Here is a 21,023-nt window from a genome sequence, read left to right as displayed (position 1 = left end):
GTTTAACAAGTCCTTTTCAGGTAGCATCGTAAACGGGGATTTTCCATCGGGTGCCATTCTATCAAGTTTGAATTCCAAAAATAAGATACTACGAATAAGAATCATCTCTTAAAATAAATCTAAGTAATCCACATTTTCACATATGAGATTATCATGATAATCTACTAGCATGATTCTAGCCATTAAATAAAATCAATGCATTTGACTATCAATAGCATAGAATATGCAAAAAATCTACTACTTAAATTTCCATTTAATAAAATTGTTTCTACACAAAAGAGTTTTCTATCTTTCAAAACAATGTGGAACTAAAAGAGCGATCAACCATGAACATAGAAGCGTCCTAGGTGCCGGGAGTCATCCTCATCCTCACGATCACTATCGGCTATTTGAAAATTACTAGCCACTTCCTCTGTTTTCTGTGAGATGGGAAAATAAACCACGATAACACATCATATGGATTTGGTTCCTCAAAGATCGTCCCCCATGTCGATGTAGGAGAGATTTAAGTGGTCGAGCCTCATTCCTATCCTGAATAGGACTAGGGCTCTTTGGTGTATATTTTGGTGATGGTGGCTCTGTCTTTATCTTATCAGATTTCAAGACAGTACGCTGCAAAACTCTCCTATATTGCTTTGCAGTCATGCGTTTCTTTGAAGCCCGTCTCCCAAGATTTGGTTCAATTTTCCTATAAGTCTTGGGTCTATGCGACTTAGGCATTGTGCCTTAGTTTTCATATGACCGTTGATAGAAAACATACAATTTTATTTACATGCAATAGTAAAAATCTAGATTTAAATAATTACTGCATGGTAAAAATAAACATTCTAATGTCAATTTTTAATCGTGGAAAAATAAAAAATTTAAAGGAAAAAAAAATTTCCACTAAAATAGCCAAATTATTTCCCATAAATAATTTATTTTGCAAAAAAAAAAAATGCAATTTCTAATTAATTTTAAACAACCTAATTATTATTTAAAAATTAATTAAAAGATTTTGAAAAAAAAACAGTTTTCCAAAAAAAATGTAGATCACAAGATCAAAACTACAAACAAAAGCATGCAAACCATGGAAAACCTGGCTTGATGTCAATGTAGGGTTTTTACCGATATCTCATGCATGATTCCTACGATATGTATAATTACACTATATCACATGCATAAAATAGTAGCAATGAATGAAGTAAGATCATTACCTTGGTCACAGCTTTCAATTTGAAGTTCCAAGCTTTGATTTATAGGAGAAGATGATGTTCTTGGCACACTCAAGATGTTCTTCTTCTCAACTTAGCTGGAGTCAAGTTCCAACCACGAACGGGAAGCAACTTTTGTTCACGAACCAATAACCGACAATGGCTAGGGAGGTTACCACCTATGGAATCTCCACAAATTACTAGCTTCTCCTTTAGAAAATGTTGGAGGCCACCATTAAAGGAGAGAGAGATTTTCTTTGTTGGGATGATCAATATGTGAGGGGTGGGGGGTCTATTTATAGAGCTCTCCCACCTCCTCAATATTGGATAAGATAGAGTCCTATACTCATCTAATATCAGATAGGATAGAGTCATATACTCATCTAATATCAGATAGGATAGAGTCCTACACTCATCCTAATACCTGGTGGTTATCCTTATCTTGGTGGTTTATCTTTATCCTGGTGGACGTTTATCCAGCCTTATTTCCAACAAAAACACATGTGAACACCACAAGCACTAGCTAGATAGGCCAATGAACTCATTTTATATATATTTATCTGAGCACTGATATAGCTAGAGTAGAGAAGTTCATGTTAAGTTTCTTAATCAAAGAAAACAGATATCCAAAGAAAACAGATATCCTAGCTCTACTAAACCTGATGGACCTTGGCTGAGACATCATAAGTAAGTTCCTCAATATTCCACAATAATAATCTATGATACCTGAACTCAAGTAACAATAACAAACAAAACGCAAGTGTACACAATGATATACATGAATTCTAACAGAGTCAAGATTTGCGTCTCTTCTTCACTTAATATCATACAATGACCGAGGCGTATATTAAATAGCTTCAAATGCACAAATATCTTATAAACCCCAAATATGTCCAATTTTGCATGCATTGTTAAGAAAATACGACACTCCACAAGACAATACTAGCTTGCTATCACAATCCGCAAGGCATGACACAACACAACCTTCTCTTGCTAATTCACTATCCATGTTTACCATATTAATGCACTAACTCGTTTACATCATTGAGTAAATGCATCCAAATGAGAAAAGAAACTCAAAGGACATGTTAATTGTTCAAATAACAACAAGAATATTATAAACACAAAAAAGTGAAGCCCACTTCATCATATGTGTAGGCACAATTATATAGTTGACAATAGACAAAAAGAGGACAAAGACGCTCCGAGATTTAACTGACCAATAAGAGGGTTCATATTATGGACTTCCTAGGCTATCGTCCATCGAAAAAGTGTGGATTGTGTTTGTGTGTGTGTTGCTCACAATAAGTCATGGTGACTTATGAACAAAACAGTTTCATACCAAAATCTGCCAAAACTTTTGACATGTCCAGCATATAAGTCAGGGGACAAATTCAACAGATGGATTTTTTGTGAGCAACACACAAACTCGCATGGCGAGTTACAAACTCAACAGATGTATTCAACACAGACTTATATTCAACAGATGTATTCAACAAACTCAACAGATATATTCAACAGACTTACAAATTCAACAGATGGGCTTATTGTGAGCAGCAACACACACACACAAACACACAAACTCGCAACTCGCAACTATCTCGCAACACACAAACTCGCAACTCGTAACTCGCAGCTCTCAACACACACACACACAAAATCAATTATCTCATCAATGTCCAACTTGCAACTCGCAACAAAAGTTTGTAAACAACAAAGACTCAACAGTAGATGCTGAAATAACAAACATACCATAAAACCATCAAATGAATAATAAAAAAAAAAAAACATTTTTTACTAAATATTTAACTAAAATAACGAAAACTCACAATGCTTTGTTGTTGTGATAAAATGTCGCAACAACTCACAATGCTTTGTTGTTGTGAGAAAATGCTTATGTTCTGTTGAATTGAAGGATAATTGTGAGAGAATCGCGAGAGGGTTTTTGTTGGGTTTTGAGTGAGAAATCGCGAGAGAGATGACCGGTTAGAGTAGGTTTTCCCGGTTTCGCGATGGTAGATGGGGGTGTATTAGGCTTTTGTTTGAGATTTGCTGTTTGGGCTTGGGTTGGAGGCTGTCCAATCCAATTCTGGTGGCGCCCAATACAGGACCCTAATAAAAATAATAAAATGGAAAAAAATTATTTAAAAACGGTCACCGTTCGTTAAACCGGGTCCAAAAATCTAGTTAAACTTAAACACGTAAACGAAACAAGAACAATTCCAGATTAATTAATCAATAAATTTAGCATCTAATTAAACACATCAAACTTAATTTATTTACTGTTTTCTTTATATTTCCCTCTCTTCTTTGTTTCCTTATCTCCTTCCATTTTTTTCATTCTTTCAAACTTCTTCTTCTTCTTCAAAACAATGAAAGAAGAGGAACAAGCTGTTTTAGTGTGGAGAAAGATTCCTTCTTTGTACTCTTCATCACAAAAAAGTTTCAATGAAACAACACTGCCCATGGGGAAAAGAGGAAGTTTTAATAAAGGTGGTGGTTTTGCATGTGTTTCAATGGTTGAAAAGAGAGTGAATGATAACAAAGAGTTTACACCAACAAGTGACCAGCTTATAAAACACCCATTGGCTTTACTTGCTTTGGTTCCTAAAGATGCTGCTCTTTTTGCTGCTGGGGCTATTGCTGGTGCTGCTGCTAAAACTGTTACTGCTCCTCTTGACCGCATTAAGCTTCTCATGCAGGTAATTACATGGCATTTTATTTCTTTTATTTATTGCAATTTAGAATTATCATTTTGTTGTTATCGTATTGGAAATAATTGAGCCAACTACTATTATTACTGGAATTGTTTGATTATACATTGTTTATGAGATGGGGTTGTTGTTAAAATTTTATTATTTTAAAAGGTGGATTTGAAAATGGGGTTTAGTTAAATAATTGAGCCAATTGCCATTATTCGAGTCGTTGGGCTTTGCATTTTTTTTCCGTGTTAAGAGACATTGATTGATTTACTTCTGATTATGAAATAATGCTGGTTTGGTATCTTGAATAATTTGCCGACTTAATTGTTTATTTATAAAATGAAATTAGTAAGTGATGAACCCTACCATTTGTTATTTATTTTACTACCATTGCTACCAACCGGATTTCGCCTCTGTCAAGCTATCTTTATGAATGATTCTCAGAGATTTTTAGTTGTAGAATATTTTCTGAAATGAGGGAGTTAAATGGTTAATTAGATGTGTTATATTACATGCATATAATTATGTTATGTAGTCCTTCTAAGGTAAGGTGTTATGATATTTGGAAGAGGAAAAGTAATCTGTGATGTTATGAAAGTAATTATCGGCACAGTGACATTAGAAGATATGGAAGATGAGTTCTCTTAGAGGTGCTTTCTGGATTTGGTTGTTTTCATAGAAAACATCATCAGACGCAATTCTAACCTCTGCTTATCTGACACCAAAATTCAGGTCCTATCACAAAAAGCTCCTTGTTCTTAACTAAGCTTTACTTGCGTTACTACTAATTTCTTTTTCATGTTTAGTTACCTTTTTTTTCTGAAGTGTATAGCTATTGAATCATTTTTTTGAACTAATTATGCTTTGTCTCTGACTCAAAGTAATAATAATAGTAATAAATAATAATATGTGAGGGGTTGGGGGAGGGAGAAAAGAAGACGTGATGGTTTAACAGAATAATGCCGCTTGTTTACTGATTTCTTAAAGAGAGAGCTTTTAATCAAAGATAATTTTTGTTTGTTGGACTTTGGAATACTACTAACCATTGATTTAATCTTTTGGCAGACTCATGGCTTACGAGTTGGGCAAGAAAGTGCGCAGAAAGGAATCAGATTTATTGAGGTGTAATATGTTTTCCCATGCCAATTTCTGCTAATTAATCTTCACATGTCCCATGCCTTTCGTTTTTTGGTTCACTGTTTAGGATTATTTTTTTGTCTGTCTCTATCTTATTACCTGAGCCCTCCTATTTGACTCTGTATTTTTACCCTGGATTACTGATCTGCTATGGTTCTAGCCTCTACGAATGTACCAAATCCAAATATGAACAAAAGTAACAAAATGTGAACACAGTTTCATTCATGGAAAATAGTACAAGAGGTCAAGAACAAAATTTGAATGGCACAAATAGTCCATACTTCAAAGTTGTGTACTTCTTAAGGTTGGCCATTCTTTAAACTATACGGCATTATTTAATCACAGATGATCAACCTTATTAATATGGTTGTTCTTTGAGTATAATTGGGTTCACATTCTCTAAATTATGTTCACTTAAATAATGCACCATTCTCCGTTTCTTTAAAGTTGCTCAAAGCTTTTGCGGTCACTTGAAGGCCCATGTTTGATACTTTATACGTATTCCTCTTAAGCCACATGGCCTGATGGCCAAAGCATCCTCTTCAAGTACGTCTTCGTATACATACCCTGTGTGTCTTTTGGCAGGCAATAACATTGATTGGAAAAGAAGAGGGATTTAAAGGGTACTGGAAAGGAAACCTTCCTCAGGTATATCATGTTCTGAGCTTTCCGAACTGCAGCAATACGCCTTTTTGATTTTTCAGCATTCAGTTTTCACGGATTATTGCAGGTGATACGCATCATACCTTATAGTGCTGTCCAGCTTTTTGCTTATGAAACATACAAGGTAATGGAGTAAACATCCTTGAATGGCTATAGGGTACTTGCTGATTCATAACATTTTGTTGAGACATGTAATCTCTCTTATGTGTTTGTTTCAATAGAAACTTTTCAGAGGTGCAGATGGGGAGCTTTCTGTTCTTGGAAGACTGGCGGCAGGGGCATGTGCTGGCATGACTTCCACTCTTGTAAGTAGATTTACACAGCTGTACTAGACCATAAGAGAAGCATTCCAAAATATTGCATTCATTAGTGATGTAGGACTAGAAGCATGGTGGGTTTTGGCAACTAGCATTATTCTATTTTAATATAAGCCTATTAGGAATTGATTTACTTAGTAGTTTATTTTTGTATCCTATTAGAATTAGGATTAATTTCTATTTTCAATCACTGGGAATCTAAGAAACCATAGCTATAGATAGGGATTCCCTACTGTTTTGAAGAACAACCATTATGATTATTATCAATTGAATTAAGTTTATTCTATTTGAATCATCTATCATTCTTGTCATCTCTTTCTTTACTCTAAAATCTTCATCTCCTCTTAATCTATTATCCATTTAATCGTCCAATTCTTAATCTCCTCTCGTCACTTCTTCTATAACTAAGATTTGCGCACCTCTTTCTTCTAAATCCTACATTCGTCCTTCAAGGTATGTGCCAAATTGGCCAACCCATATTTTGAATTTAAATCAAACTTGTAGATTAAATTGAAAATCTGGACTGGTGGACATGTTCCAGATTGGGCAGTCCAGGTTCTCAGTGTAGATTAAATTGAAAATCTGGACTGGTGGACATGTTCGAAATTGGGCTGTCCAGGTTCTCGATTGAGATTAAATATAAAGTTAGGTATGCAAGAATGGGTGATTCTTGGTAAGACAAGGTAAAGGAAAAGTGCGTCTTAATTTGAATAACTCAACAAAACTGCTTTGTGGGCCCAAGAAGTAGGAATACCAAAATAACAAAAGCACCAGTTAGAATTGGGACCAAGTGTAGATAACTCAAGGTACATTTTGTAGAATCTAGACGTACCACGGCTTGTAGACAATAAATTCCCAAATAGGTTCTCTACCTCTTTGATAGAATAAGGAATGATATTGCAAAATGGATACTATAGTCCCAGACCACCATCATATTACCTTCTTTAATTGATCGTCAAGGAAATATATCAACTAAGGACTGGCTTGTAAAAGGTCAAGCCTGCCAACTGTTTGGATATTTTCTGGGGTCCTATGCATTTTCATCTTTGAATTAGTAGTCAGAAACAGAACATATTTGTGACTTTTCTGAATAAAAGTGTTATGAAATAAAATGGTTTATCCTTAAAAGTGCAGCCACCCCACTGTTGCAGTCCAGGTCATGACGCTTAAAGATCTTACCTTGTTCTCTTTTCAGGTAACTTATCCTTTAGATGTCCTGAGACTCAGGTTGGCAGTTGAACCTGGGTGCAAAACTATGTCTCAGGTAAGAAGCGCTTGGCATACCAATATTTACAACATTGTCTGATATTCAAAACACCAGATATTAACAGTTTCTTTTCAGGTTGCACTGGGCATGTTAAGAGATGAAGGAATGGCTTCCTTTTATAATGGTCTTGGACCTTCTCTTATTGGAATAGCTCCTTATATTGCAGTGAACTTCTGCATTTTCGACTTGTGAGCTTATTGTTTTGTCATTTTCCATTTTATATGATTGGGAGAAGAGACCACATTTGTGAACCAGGAACTGAAACTGGTATTGTTTGATATATGAATCACAGGGTGAAGAAGTCTCTGCCAGAGAAGTATCAAAAGAGGACAGAATCATCTCTTGTAACAGCTTTGGTGTCCGCAACTCTTGCCACACTTATGTGTTATCCTTTGGACACAGTGAGAAGGCAAATGCAAATGAGAGGTACACCATACAAGACGATCTTGGATGCCTTTCCAGGTAATACTAGTGACATTTATCTAAGTTACCAGGAATGGCTCTCTCATAATCTCATACTACTTAAATGATTTACTAAACATGTATGAAACACAATCTGCAAGTATCAGAATTGGTACATCTCTGACAGGGATAGTTTTTCCTAAACTTGTTGATGACTTGTAAGACGACACTAGGGAAATCATTGTCTAACTAAATACTGTAGACTGAGAGGAGTGCCATCCTACCGAGCACTGGTGGGGTGGAAGGAGAGAGATTGGCTAATGAAACCACGGTGTCCATTTGGTATTGCTGTCATGTAAAATTATGCTTCGTTCAACAATGGGACCATGGTGAGAGAGAAAAGTATTATCCAAGTCCATGGGTTTTAAACACAATTATTTGGATCTTGATCCATTTTTTGCTGCCAGTTGTTAGTGTTTTACCTTTTCTGTGCTGGTAGAAACCCTTGAAATGTAGACAATTCTGAAGTCTCTGTCGAATATTAGAATCAGATGCTTCATTGCTTCATATCATGCCTATAGGATATCTATTTTATGAGAAATAGGTGCTCTGCAATTTTGTCCATGTATAAATGGCTGATCATCTGTTCAAGGTTATAATGGAGAGCCTAGTTTCTCTGGGTGTGCAAATTGAACCTTTTGCACTTCTATGTAATTTTTTAATTAAGTCGCTACACCCACAATGTATTTCATTTTTTCATTGCTCTCCTGTTCTTGAGCAACCAGACTTCGGACAACTTTAACTGATGTGAACTAAGAACTAAGAACTAAAGGAGGCACACTATTCTATTACTAAAACATAAACCTTCTCAAACCTAACCTAAGCCGAATGGGCTAACATGGCCTAAAACATAATAATAATGAAATGACTAAACTACCCTAATACGCCTATTACATTATTCTCCCAAGCTGAAAAAAAATTCGACCACAAATTTCTGAAGAACAAACTTCAAGCAAAAAGAACAACGTCGACAAGTTGTAGAATTATCTCCCTAGCTGAAAGGAACCCTTCAATGTATTTTTCCTTTGTAGCAGTTTCCTGGACTAAAAATCAGTAACCCACAACATGCGCTTCCACACAGATTATAAAAACAATGACCAGAAGATGTACCAATTTTTTTTGGTTTCAAGGGATCATCTTGAAAGCATGTAAATTCACCAACATTGTGCGAGTTTCTTGAAGGAAATCCAAACTTGCAATTGTGCTTTTCTGAAAATCAAATCATTTCGTTTGTCAAAGTGATTCACTAAATTCCCCCAAATTGGATCTTCATACTCAACTAAAAGAGACTCATCTTCATACTTATCAAATATTGGTGAAGCATCCCAATCAACATCAGGTATTTTTTCATAGCAACTAGGGCTATAAAGGTGATTAATTTTGCAAGGGGAAACACCATCCCTGTCAGAATCAGAATTGAGCATCGATTCATGGGAACCTACATACATTCCTTCAAACCATTGTTTATGACAACAACGTGTTCTTTATGTTGGTTAAACAATATGGGTGGAACAAAACCCATTGAATTCTTCGACTACAATATGAAGGTATACAGTAGCGACTGATGGAGGGGGGTTACACCCATTGCTATGAGCAGGGCATCAAATTGTGCCGCTTGCTTCTATTGTGCAACAATAAAATTGATGAGACTAGATGTTATATTCACCAAATCTTCCTCTAGCTTCTGCACTGGAGCTATCCAATTTGCTTTTTTACTATAGTTTTATAAAAGTTCAAAACTTTAATAGAAGAGAGAAAAAATTCGCATAAAATTCATTATCGTGAACATTAAAAAACAAAAAACACTCATGAAACATTAATGTTTCATAAATCAAAGAACTAAACCAAAAAACCAAGAACTAATGGAGGCACACTATTCTATTTATATTAAAACCTAAACCTCTTCAAACCTAATGCAAGGTCCATGATTTTGCTTAGATTCATTTACAATGTGGCTATAATGTGCGCATAAGAGTGTGCCTCTATCCCTCATATATATATATATATATATATATATATATTGTACTTGTAGTGATGTATATTGTATATGTTGTATTTGTAGTGATACAAATAAATTGTAGTGATATATATTGTATTTGTAGTGATACAAGGCCGAAACTAATAAGGTCCCCTTTTTCTCTTTCCTCTCCATTAATAACAATACAATTTTACTGTAAGAAAGTGTCATGTTCAATCTAGATGAAAATTTGTTCAAAATATTTATCAACTGACTTCTCAAGTCGGAAAGCGTATCATGGTATTCACTATTCAGTTGAACTAAGAGTATGCAGCTGACTTTACAACCTGGTTTTCCTTTCTAACCTATTAGGGTTACACTTGCAATGTAAGAAGGTGTCATGTTCAATCCAGATGAAATCTTGTTTAAAATAAGTATCAACTTACTTTTGAAGTTGGAAAACGTATCAAACTATGGTATTCAGTTGAACTAAGAGAGTATACAGCTGACTTTACAACCTGATTTTCCTTTTGTTTTTTTTAAAGACTGCGGGTAGTTTTTAACAATGAACTACAAGATCACATTCAATATATACTATTCTACGTCACTTCTATCTGTCTATAATGTTTAGTTTCATATCCTCAAGAGTCCTACTTTGTATCTTCTCATGTCAAGTTAACCTTCTGATGTATTTATCAAATTGAGAAAATAGAAAAGAAAAAGAAATAGTAGAGCTTATTTCTTGGTGAATTTTAGCAATTCTTATGGCCAAGTACTGGCTGGTGGTTTCCTTATTTATATTGCAGGCATTGTAGCACGTGATGGCATCGTTGGATTGTACAGAGGTTTCGTGCCAAATGCACTGAAAACCTTACCCAACAGCAGGTTCTCTTTCCATGTTAATTACTGTTCTGCTTAAAGTATTTACTCTTCCATTATATGAACGAGAGAAGGCATTTAGATTGTTTGGAACGGTAGGTATCTATGCTCCTTTTCTTTGGTCAAGTATAAATTCTAAATCAGCGTAGTTATTGTGGTAGTGTTCTTTCCCAATTTCAGTGAGGCTTGATTTGGCACTGCTTAAATATAAGTGATTCTCTGTGTGCAGATATAACTTTTAAAACAATCAGTAGAAGCAACTAAGTTTTGGGTAGTAGCTCTAAAACCTAAGATGTTTCCAAATGAGCTTTTAAAAACCTATCAACCGTTTTTAGAGGTTTCCAAATGAGATGAAATTTTAGAGGTTCCTCTTAAAACTGAACCATTTAAACGGTAGATAGGTTTTTAAAAGCCTATTTTAGAGATGACAACAATTTTAGAGGTTCCTCTTAAAACCTAAGAATGCTAAGTTGACATCTTAAATGCTAAGTGATCATGTGCAGTACCATACATAGTACCCTTTGACGTGTGTATATCACAATTAACTTGTTGCTTCACATACTTTGTACAAAAGGTAAAGTTGTTACTTTCATTTTCAAAGTGTACCTTATGTTTGTGCCAAAAAACCAAAGAGAGCATACATCTTTGCCAATTCGCTTTTACACCCCCCATATTTTACTAAGTTGCCATGAGCCATCCTTGAGCTTAAAGCTTCTATTTGAAGCCGTTTCCGAATAACCATAAGGAACTTTTAATGAACTTGATATCCATTCCCACGAACATAGTTGCCTCCAAATGGGCAATACCACAACAAGTGATTCAGATTTTTCAACATCCTTCTATTTACAAATTCCACATCTTGGTACCAAGCCATCCCAAAGTGATCTTCTCATACAAGTTTTGGCCACAATTAACTTGTTGTTGTTGCATAGTTTTCTTTCATTTTCAAAGTTTCCATGAAACCAAAGAGCTAGCTATACTTGGATATATGTGAGCACTCCATAACACCTTATGAACCTTGATATCCTTACTCTCCTTGCTTTTAATATCTTCAAATTCCACATGTTGATGCGGTTTTTGTAAAGTTTCACCGTTTCCTTCAAGTTTGGACATCAAATCCGTGATCCTCATCTTTTTGTCAAGGGTTTATCCATGATACTAGTAGCAATCCTTTGTCAAGGGTTTATCCATGCCATTTTGGGTAAGAAACTCCTTGAAGTTCTCTGGTGGTGCCCAGCTTCCATCTTGGATCAAATCACTTGTTGTAGCATTACAATTCACTAGAGCCTCATCTGATAGCTGTAGGTGCTCCTGAATGGACTTCCTTCCCAGCCAATTTGATCTCCACAAATCAATGTGTTGACCATTTCCAACCATCCATTTTGATCGAGGGATCACCTCTCCTAATGCCATTTTAATGCCTCCCCAGATAGATGAGGGTCTGTAATACTTAATCATATCTCCATTTTTCTTGTAGTACTTGATTCTAATGAACTTTGCAAACTCTTCATCTCCGTTTAGAATCTGCCAGCCCAGTTTCATCAGCATACACAAGTTCACCTCTTTAAGTCTTCTTAGACCTAACCCCCCCTCATTGATGGGCTTACAACATTTGTCCCAGCTAACAGTAATTGACTTCTTCACCATGGGGTCCCCAGACCAAAGAAAATTTCTCATCACTGTTTCTGCTTCCTTAATCAAACTCGTTGGCCATTTATAAATAGACATGTTATATATTGGGATGCTGCTCAAAACCGATTTGATTAGCACCACTCTTCCTTAAAAAGTGAGTAGCTTGCCAGCCCAACTACTTATTCTCTGCTTAATCTTATCTAGGACACACCTCAGAGTGACATGAGTAACTCTTCCTTGTACGATTGGCACCCCTAAATACTTTTTGGGAAAAGCTCCAGAAGTAATTTCTAACACTTTCTCAATAGCCTCTATTCTTGTGTGATGAATACCACCAGTGAATAGTTTGCTTTTCTCCTTACTGACACATTGTCCCGAGGTTTTCTCATATTTTTGTAACAAGCATGCGATGTACTCGATGCCTCTTCTATCCCCTCTTGCAAAAAGAAAAATATCATCGGCAAATAAGAGATGATTAGGCCCGGGAGTGTTTTTTATCATCACCATTAGCGTAGTGTAACCCTGTTCTCTCAGAAAATTTATTCCCCTGCGCAGTACATCTTCTGCCAATGTAAATAGTAATGGTGATAATGGATCTCCCTGCTTGAGACCCCTTCCAACACCAAAATATCCACACGACCCACCATTAACCAAAACTGGAATTTTTGCAGTTCTAATGATGCAAAAAATCCAATCTATCCATCTTTGTGCAAACCCAAAATTTACCAACACCGCTTGTAAGAACTCCCAGCTCAGAGTATCGTAAGCTTGTGAGATGTCAACTTTGATGGCCATATTGCCACCATATATTTTCTTCCTCATTTCATTTGCCGTCTCTGAAGCAAGCCCAATATTGGACTGAATGCATCTTCTATGTATAAAGCCAGCTTGTTCAGGTGACACTAGCTTAGTAACAACCTTGCAAAGTCGCAACTGGAGCACCTTTGAAATCACTTTCATCAGCAAGTTTCCCATGCAGATGGGTCTAAACTTGGACAACTTCTTAGTTTCTTTCTCCTTCGGAATCAGTGTTAAGAAGTATGAGTTTAGTCCACCTGGTATTTGGCATTCAACAAAGAAGGATCTAACAGCCGCAAATACATCCCATTTGATAATGGTCCAACAATGCTGAAAGAACACCCCATTAAAACCATCATGTTGATAGAAAAAATAGCATTCTCTATCTCCTGAAATTCCGGTATATTTGTCAGTTCTCCATTGTCAGTTCATCCATTTGAATTTCCTTCTCTTGGAATTTAGTCTCAAAGTATTTGATTATAAATTCCGAGATCTCATCTTGTTCCTTCAGTACTTGGTCATCATTAAGAATCTCTTCAATCATAGATGGCCCTAACCTCATTTTGTACAGAGTATGAAAGTAAGTAGAATTCCTTGTTCCCTCATCATACCATTTATTTCTCGATTTCTGCTTGACAAGAGATTCTTTGTTGTTCAGAGCTTCTTCTAATGCGTGTTCGGCTTGAATGGTTAAGAACTCCATATTCTCATCTTCAGGATCTGCCTTTGCTTGTTGTTGCAGCTGAAACAATTCCTGCTGCGCTTTCTTAATGTTAGTATCCGTATGATCGAACACTTCACAATTCTATTTTTTCAACTCTTGTTTCAATCTCTTCAGTTTAGCAGCCACTACAAACAATGGCTTACCCCGCAACTCTTGATTCCAATTATTTTTCACCACTTCCATAAATCCCTTGTGTTGTGTCCAGCAGTTGTTGAAATGGAAGGGTGTATTCTTAGGCTTAGGAACATGAACGCAATGCCCAATGAGGGGAGCATGTCTGATCCTATCCTAGAACCCACTTTATAACTCCATCCTGCGAACTTCAAACACCAAGCGTTATTAAAGAAGCATCTGTCCAGCTTGCAATAAGTTCTTTTTAGCCCTTTCTGATTATTGCACCATGTTGTCTCAAGCCCCACAAAAGGACTCTCCATCAGTTCACAATTATTGATTATCCCATGGAACTCATTAATTGCTACTCTTAAAGGCGGCCTACCACCCTTTTTCTCCTCATTTGCCATAACCACATTAAAATCCCCCACCACTAGCCATGGTGCCGTGCTTTTAATTCTTTCCAGATCCCTCCAAAGCTCTCTCCTCTGAACAAGACATTTTGCATGTACAAAAGTAATTATAGCTCCATTCCACTCAACAGTAATATGCTGATTGGAATTGAAAAGGTGTCTAATCACCACATCCTTTCTGTTCATCACCCATAGATTTCCCAAAATATCCTGAGATCCATTATGTATAACAGAATCATTATACATATTCAAGCCAAGTCTTTTAATATTACTAACTGTGGGTTTGATCTTAGGCTCAGCCAAACAAAGAATCTCTGGATTATGACCTAAAACCAAATCCTTTATTCTCTCTACTGCTATGTCTTTCTTAACCCCCCTCACATTCCAAAATAATGTCCTCATTTAGAAATAGATGGAGTCGCTTTCTGTGCTTGTAGGGTTACAACTGCAGAGTTAGTTCCCCCTCTCTTCTCTTTGTTCTTATTCTTCTGCTTAGTTCTCGTAGTCACACCTCTTTGTATTAGAAAACTATCGGCTTCGTTATCAGCTAACTCTGCCCAGTTTTCATTAACACATCCAGCATCACCCTCTTTTTGAGACTCAATCCCTGCATCCTCTTCATTATCCAGTACAGAAAAGTTAATTCTTATTGGCAATTCAGGATTCGCTGGTGAACTTTGTGAATTGGGACTAATCTGTGCCACCACCTAATCAATCGCAACTTGCCTTTCAGAGTATTGAGAGAAATCTATCAAGTAACTGTGCAGACTCACCTTGTTTCTCTGGCTCTATCACACTGTTTATGACTTCTGTGACAGTATTCTTCAACACATCATGAGCTTCCGCTCCCCCTACAACTTCCACAGTAGACGCAACAACTGGGATACTAGCCTCCGACACAACGTTGACTAGCTCATGCCCTTCAGCCTCCACCACAGTCTCAGCACCACCTGCATGTTGATCAGTTGTAACCTGTACTGGATTACTCGCCTCCGACACCTCGTTAACTAACTCTGTATCTTCAGCCTCCAACATCACTATTTCAACACCACCTGAGTGTTGTGCAACTGTGGCAGCTGTTTTATCCTTATTCTTTCTCTTCAAGCGCCTTCTCTGACTCTTGGATAACCCATCCATCATAGCCGCTTGTTCCACCATAATCCCTTTTCCTTTGACGGCATTCCCGTCACTGGTTTTCTTAGACTGAGCCAAATCAGTTTTCAGAAGTCTACAGCTTCCGACAAGGTGTCCTACCCCTTTACAGTGATTGCAAAAGTCAGGAATCTTGCCAGGCTGCACCTCTTGCCAGAAAGCCACACCAAATTTCTTCGACTCTACCCATATCTTATCTGGTATCTTCTTTGACAGATCCACGTCGACTCGAACACTCACATAGAACCCCAGAGTTCGTTTTGCTGTTGTTTCATCAACATGTAGAGGTCTTCCCAGTGCTCTGCCCATGGCAAGCAAGTTCTTAACCTCCCAGTATTCCAAACTAAGTCCTGGAAACCTAACCCATACAGCAGCATGTGATTGGGTTTGTTTCTCCGTAGAGAAATTGGGTGACCATTTACTTAATCTGAGCACCTGTTTATCAAAAATCCACGTTCCTTGGTCCCAGATCAGTTGATAATCTTCTTCCAGATCAAAACGTGCCATAATATACCCTCTTCCTAAGGGTGTTATCAACCAATCACCTTTTTGCTTCCATTGCAGATGCTATTCTTCAAACTTCTTCTAAGTTCATCTTTTTGAGATCTAAACGACCCACCAAAGCAAACTTACAAAATTCCAAACCTTTTTCCAGCTCATCATCTATTAATGCAATTGTGGGAAGCTCACCTTGCTGTCCTGGAATTGGTAGCGCAGCTAAGTCCACATTACGACCATATTTTGGTCTGACAGCAGCAACATAAGATTTCTTACCCTGCACCTCATTAGTGGTAACACCTTGGTTTAGTGTCTCTGTCGAAGTGTTGTTATCCTTCTCCCCCGTTGCCGATGAAGAAGCTCTATTATTACTTTCGTAATTTAGTTGATTTCGACCCCCACCGATACCAAAAGGTAGATTAGCCATCGTGGAGGAGAGATATATTGCAAAGAAAAAGAGAAAAACCCTCGGTCACCGGTCGGTCAACCGAGGTCAAACATTTTTGGATGCACGTTTTCCCCCACCCCCACCCCACACACACAAATAAATAGATAAAAATATGATATGTTTGATATGTTCAAGAAAAAGAAAAAAAATCTTAAAATAGTTCATTACTTGCTTGGTAATTTTATGCGTCAGCTATGTGATTCATGTCATAATTGTTCTTTTCTTGCACTTTCTCTTCGTCATTTGATTGGTGAACTTCTATCTTTCTGCAGTATTAGGCTTACCACCTTTGACACTGTTAAAGGTCTGATTGCTGCCAGTCAGAAAGAGCTTGAGAGGATTATGCAGGAAAACCGGGAGAGACAAAGCTAAAACTTCCATGAACATTGATCTCCTGTTTAAGATTTTGGATTTGTAGCCGCTATCAATTTTTTTGCCATGACAAAGGAGTTGTCTAGTTTCAATAGGAGGCCTTTTGTTGTATGTATGTGAGAGCCATAGGGTAGAGACGGCTTCGTAGTTATAGGGCGTAGGTTTTGTCAGACTTGATGTTGTAATTGATTATTGAATTTTGCATAGTTTTTGTTTTCCACAGTCCACCCACAATGGCTTTCTGATGTATTCTCTTTCAGTTTTCAGTTAGCAAGTTAGCATTCTGAGCTTTTAAGATGTCAGCTGCATCTTTTTAGAAATACGGTTGAGTTTGCTCTTCCTGTACTAAGATTTGCTGCAACGTAATGTTATGGGACCAGGTTCATCAAATAAAATAAGCTGACTGCCATGCCCTGCATTTTGCATTCCTAAAACTGTCCAGTGCCTTTTTTTCCTGAGTTTTTGCCTTACACCAAATTGCATGCGATCCGTTACTAACTTCAAAAATTCTGTGCTAGGCACAAGCTTGCCAATCTCAAATGGTTTTTCGTTTCTTATAAGATACGTGGACTTGAACTTTTGGAAAATCTCTTTTATTAGGACAGCAATTCGGGCATATTTGGTCTCAGGAAATGGATATCGCACATGTACTGCAACTCTGCCAGCATAAATCTCAAGACAACACTTGCCTATTAAAGCAATGCAAACTAAGGCCATGGTTCTAGAGTCAATCAAATATAACCTTTTCTCTTTTCGAAACTGTGGTAGTTTCTTTCAATGGTGAGAACTCATCCTCTCTTGAATACTTGGATGATACATCTATACAGTAGTATTATGCTTGAAATGAAATAAATATTCAAGTTGCCAGCGTATAGTCTTCTATTTTATCGAAAAAAAAAAAGTCTTCTAGAACAACCACAAATGCTTATAGAAAAAAAGAACAATTCAATTGCCAGTTCAGATGTTAGCTTGGTGGAGCTGTTAAAACTATTATCATATACTGATGTTCCTTTATTCAACCTCTGAAGGTTATCACATCAGCGTATTTCTTGGCCATTGGGCTCTATTTCAACTGTTAAGAAATATATATTATAGTTTTTTAGGGTAACCAATGGCTACTGCACATCTTTCTATCCATCCCGACCAATATGTGCGCAAAACCGAATCATGCTTTGCTGCTGCCATCAAACCACAACAGTGTGATTGAACCATTTATGAAGTCAAGCTCAAAAGGTGAAGTGAACATTGATCACATCACAGTCCATAAATGTACCATATAATAATCAAAGTTTACTGCATAATCCTTTTGGTTTAAGCCGAACGCAGGCTTTAGATCATGTTAAAACAACCAAATCGCTATAACAAGTTAGCAAACGCATCCACAGGTGTATATACACACAAGCACACAACATTGTGTGATATTATGTTGTTATATCAAAATTACGTTAATTTATTCCTCGTGTGTCACGATGAATGATGGTCGAAATCTAATTAATAATAACTAAATGGTGATGATCTCCATAAACCTTCATGAATTGCGTAATTGCATATTAAGTGACTAAACTAGTTTAGTTAACGTAGATTACGTGAATTTGATAAGTTAATGCTTTGATTTTGTATTTGTATATACCAAGATTCTGATGTTATATCTTAAGGGTGGTACCCATATGAGCATATCTTAATACCGTTATCAAACTAACAAATTTAGGGAGTGGGTTATGTTTCACTTGTTGGCACTCTTGAGACCGCAAATGCAGTCTTGCAACATATTAAACTGCCTCTAGCTGCTTATAGGCTCATAGCTGGCCTTTTTCATTTAAAAACTTCAAACATACTCCAGAATCTCATTGACTTTGCTTTTTTTGACCAGGTAGCTCCATGATATAGGTTGATTATAGAGATTCACAGTTTAAATAATGCCTTTCATCAGCATCCAATGGACTGGAATTCTCAACTTATCTGATATTGCATTTTCACAGTTTGTTTTTTTGTATTCTTCGCAAGGAGAATTCAAAGTTCAAGTCAGAACACTTTCCATGACCCTCCTACTAATAGTAATTTCCCTTAAATCAAGCGAATCCTTTAATGTTACATTAGTTTCAAAAATGGATGTGTTTCTTTGTTGGACTAGTAGAAGCCAAGCTGCTGATTGTGCCTCGAGATGTCCAATTCGAAAATCTAGAGGACAAATGAAAGGGCAGTGGTCACACACTTGGGGCAACTTCATGGAAAGTGGGATGCACTACTCTCCCTATATTATGGTTGTAACACTTCTTATTAAGTTAAGAGAAAGTTAATTTTGTGTTAGGAATTCAATGACCTGGAAGCAAATCATGCAACTAATCCCAAAAATCCTCCTAGATAGCCTCATTGAAAAAGATCCACTTGAGTCGATACCGACATTATATCTTCCAAACGAAAATCCTTATAATGCAGAACATAGCTTCCCAAATCATTAGAGCCTCAGCAACTACCCTGTGTCAATGGGAGTGGAAGGAGCTAACACCAACGAGGCCATTATCCCCAATGTGGCGTTGATCTCTGGCGTCACTGGGCTTGTTGGAAAGCAGATTGCGAAAAGCCTTACAGCGCTCGGATGGAAGGTGTATGGTGTAGCACGCAATCCTGATGTCCTCCCAATTCAAGATTCTGACTACCATTTCATTACATGTGATCTCCTAGATCCTATACAAAGCATGAAGAAGCTTTCTTTGCTTGGCGATATCACCCACATATTCTGGGTCACTTGGGCGAGCGAGTTTCCATTAGACTCTCAAGAGTGCTCTGATCAGAACAAAGCTATGTTGTCTAATGCTTTGGATGGAATCCTCCCTAGAGCTAAGGAACTCAAGCATGTTTCTCTTCAGACAGGAACTAAACATTATGTATCAATAGGCGGTCTTTCCAACAACACAAATGCTTGTTGTTACATTGAGGAGACTCCCAGAACTGCAGATGGTCATAACTTCTACTATGCATTAGAGGACTTGCTTATGGAGAGATTATCAGGCAAGGTGGCCTGGTCAGTGCATAGGCCTGGCCTCATACTTGGTAGTTCTCGAAGGACCATATACAATGTCATGGGTTGCTTAGGCGTCTATGGTACCATATGTAAACACCTCAATCTCCCTTTTGTGTTTGGAGGCACTAGGGAGTGTTGGGAGGAAGTTTATGTCGACGGTTCAGACGCCAGACTAGTTGCCGAACAACATATCTGGGCATCCACCAATTATGATGCTTCTTCTAAAGAAGGCCGCGCATTTAATGCAATTAATGGTACACGTTTTACATGGAAGGAGATCTGGCCAGCATTGGCAATCAAGTTTGGTGTTGATACATCAGACAACATGTTCTCATCGAGTTTCTTGTTTTCTGAATTCATGGTTGATAAAAGAGATGCATGGGAAGAAATTGTGACTAAAGAAGGTCTTTGTCAGACTAAGATTGAAGATTTAGCAAATTGGGCATTCTTAGACACCTTATTCCGGTGCCCAGCTAAGATGTTGGCTAACCGAGATAAGGCTAACCGACATGGGTTTACCACTACATACCAAACTGTAGATTCAATATTGTATTGGATTGCTTATATGAGAGAAGAGAGGCTCATTCCTAGAAGTATGGACTTCAAATGTTGAGTTGGTAGAGAATTACGTACGATTGTTGGTGCTTTGTTAGTTTTATGCATGCTAATGGTTTGAATAGTGTTAAAAAAAATCCCATTCCTGTTAAATAAAAGGATTGTCTATCACTTGAAAAGTATATGTGAATTTTTTTGAATCATTTTACTATTTTAGTACCTGGCTCAACAATTTACACTCTGGTTCCTCTTGTCGGGTGGCATTTGTCAACAACAATTATTATGTCGTTCCAATGTTTCAAGGTGTGATACAAAAACATTGATTATTATTGTATTGAAGAGCAAGTAGATCTTTATTTAGGACTTCAGGTGTTAATATAGTTTCAGAATCAATTCAGTCAAATTTGCATGTGGAAATCTTTATTTAGGTGGAATTTTAGGTGTTAATATAGTTTCAGAATCAATTCAGTCAAATTTGCATGTGGACATTGTGTGCTTGATGAAAACTGGGCTTGTAAATGTGTGTAAAATAATTCAGGTTCCGTTTATATAATTCTTCTGACAATTTAAAAAATCTTAGGTTGAAGTGCCATTCTATTTTCCAAATAATTCAGGTTCCAATATATAATTCTTCTGACTAAATCTTAGGTTGAAGTGCCATTCTATTTTCCAAATGTTGGCAAAATGCTACTATGCGTATGCTCTATGGAGGTGAGTTAAC

At 37.0% G+C, this 21,023-nt stretch overlaps 2 protein-coding genes across 2 annotated transcripts; both read left to right on the top strand.

Moving 5' to 3' along the window:
• Nucleotides 1–3,364: 3,364 nt before the first annotated feature.
• Nucleotides 3,365–17,159, top strand: LOC147489632 (putative envelope ADP,ATP carrier protein, chloroplastic). The gene is made up of 10 exons (XM_086571630.1): nucleotides 3,365–3,895; nucleotides 4,961–5,017; nucleotides 5,618–5,680; nucleotides 5,763–5,819; nucleotides 5,917–6,000; nucleotides 7,208–7,276; nucleotides 7,355–7,467; nucleotides 7,572–7,741; nucleotides 10,505–10,583; nucleotides 16,626–17,159. Exons 1-10 carry the CDS (start codon nucleotides 3,566–3,568, stop codon nucleotides 16,723–16,725), a joined length of 1,122 nt encoding a protein of 373 aa, XP_086427756.1. The 5' UTR covers nucleotides 3,365–3,565; the 3' UTR covers nucleotides 16,726–17,159.
• Nucleotides 17,160–18,740: 1,581 nt separating this feature from the next.
• On the top strand, nucleotides 18,741–20,594 carry LOC147489631 (NAD(P)-binding Rossmann-fold superfamily protein). Its single transcript, XM_086572487.1, has one exon. The coding sequence runs from the start codon at nucleotides 19,209–19,211 to the stop codon at nucleotides 20,358–20,360; it is 1,152 nt and encodes a 383-aa protein (XP_086428613.1). The 5' UTR covers nucleotides 18,741–19,208; the 3' UTR covers nucleotides 20,361–20,594.
• The last annotated feature ends 429 nt before the right edge of the window (nucleotides 20,595–21,023 follow it).

Source organism: Coptis chinensis, chromosome 7 (genome assembly GCF_015680905.1).
Source record: "Coptis chinensis isolate HL-2020 chromosome 7, ASM1568090v1, whole genome shotgun sequence".
Taxonomy (NCBI): Eukaryota; Viridiplantae; Streptophyta; class Magnoliopsida; order Ranunculales; family Ranunculaceae; genus Coptis; species Coptis chinensis.
The sequence above is the reverse complement of the archived record's forward strand: the minus strand, read 5'-3'. Positions and strand labels throughout refer to the sequence as shown.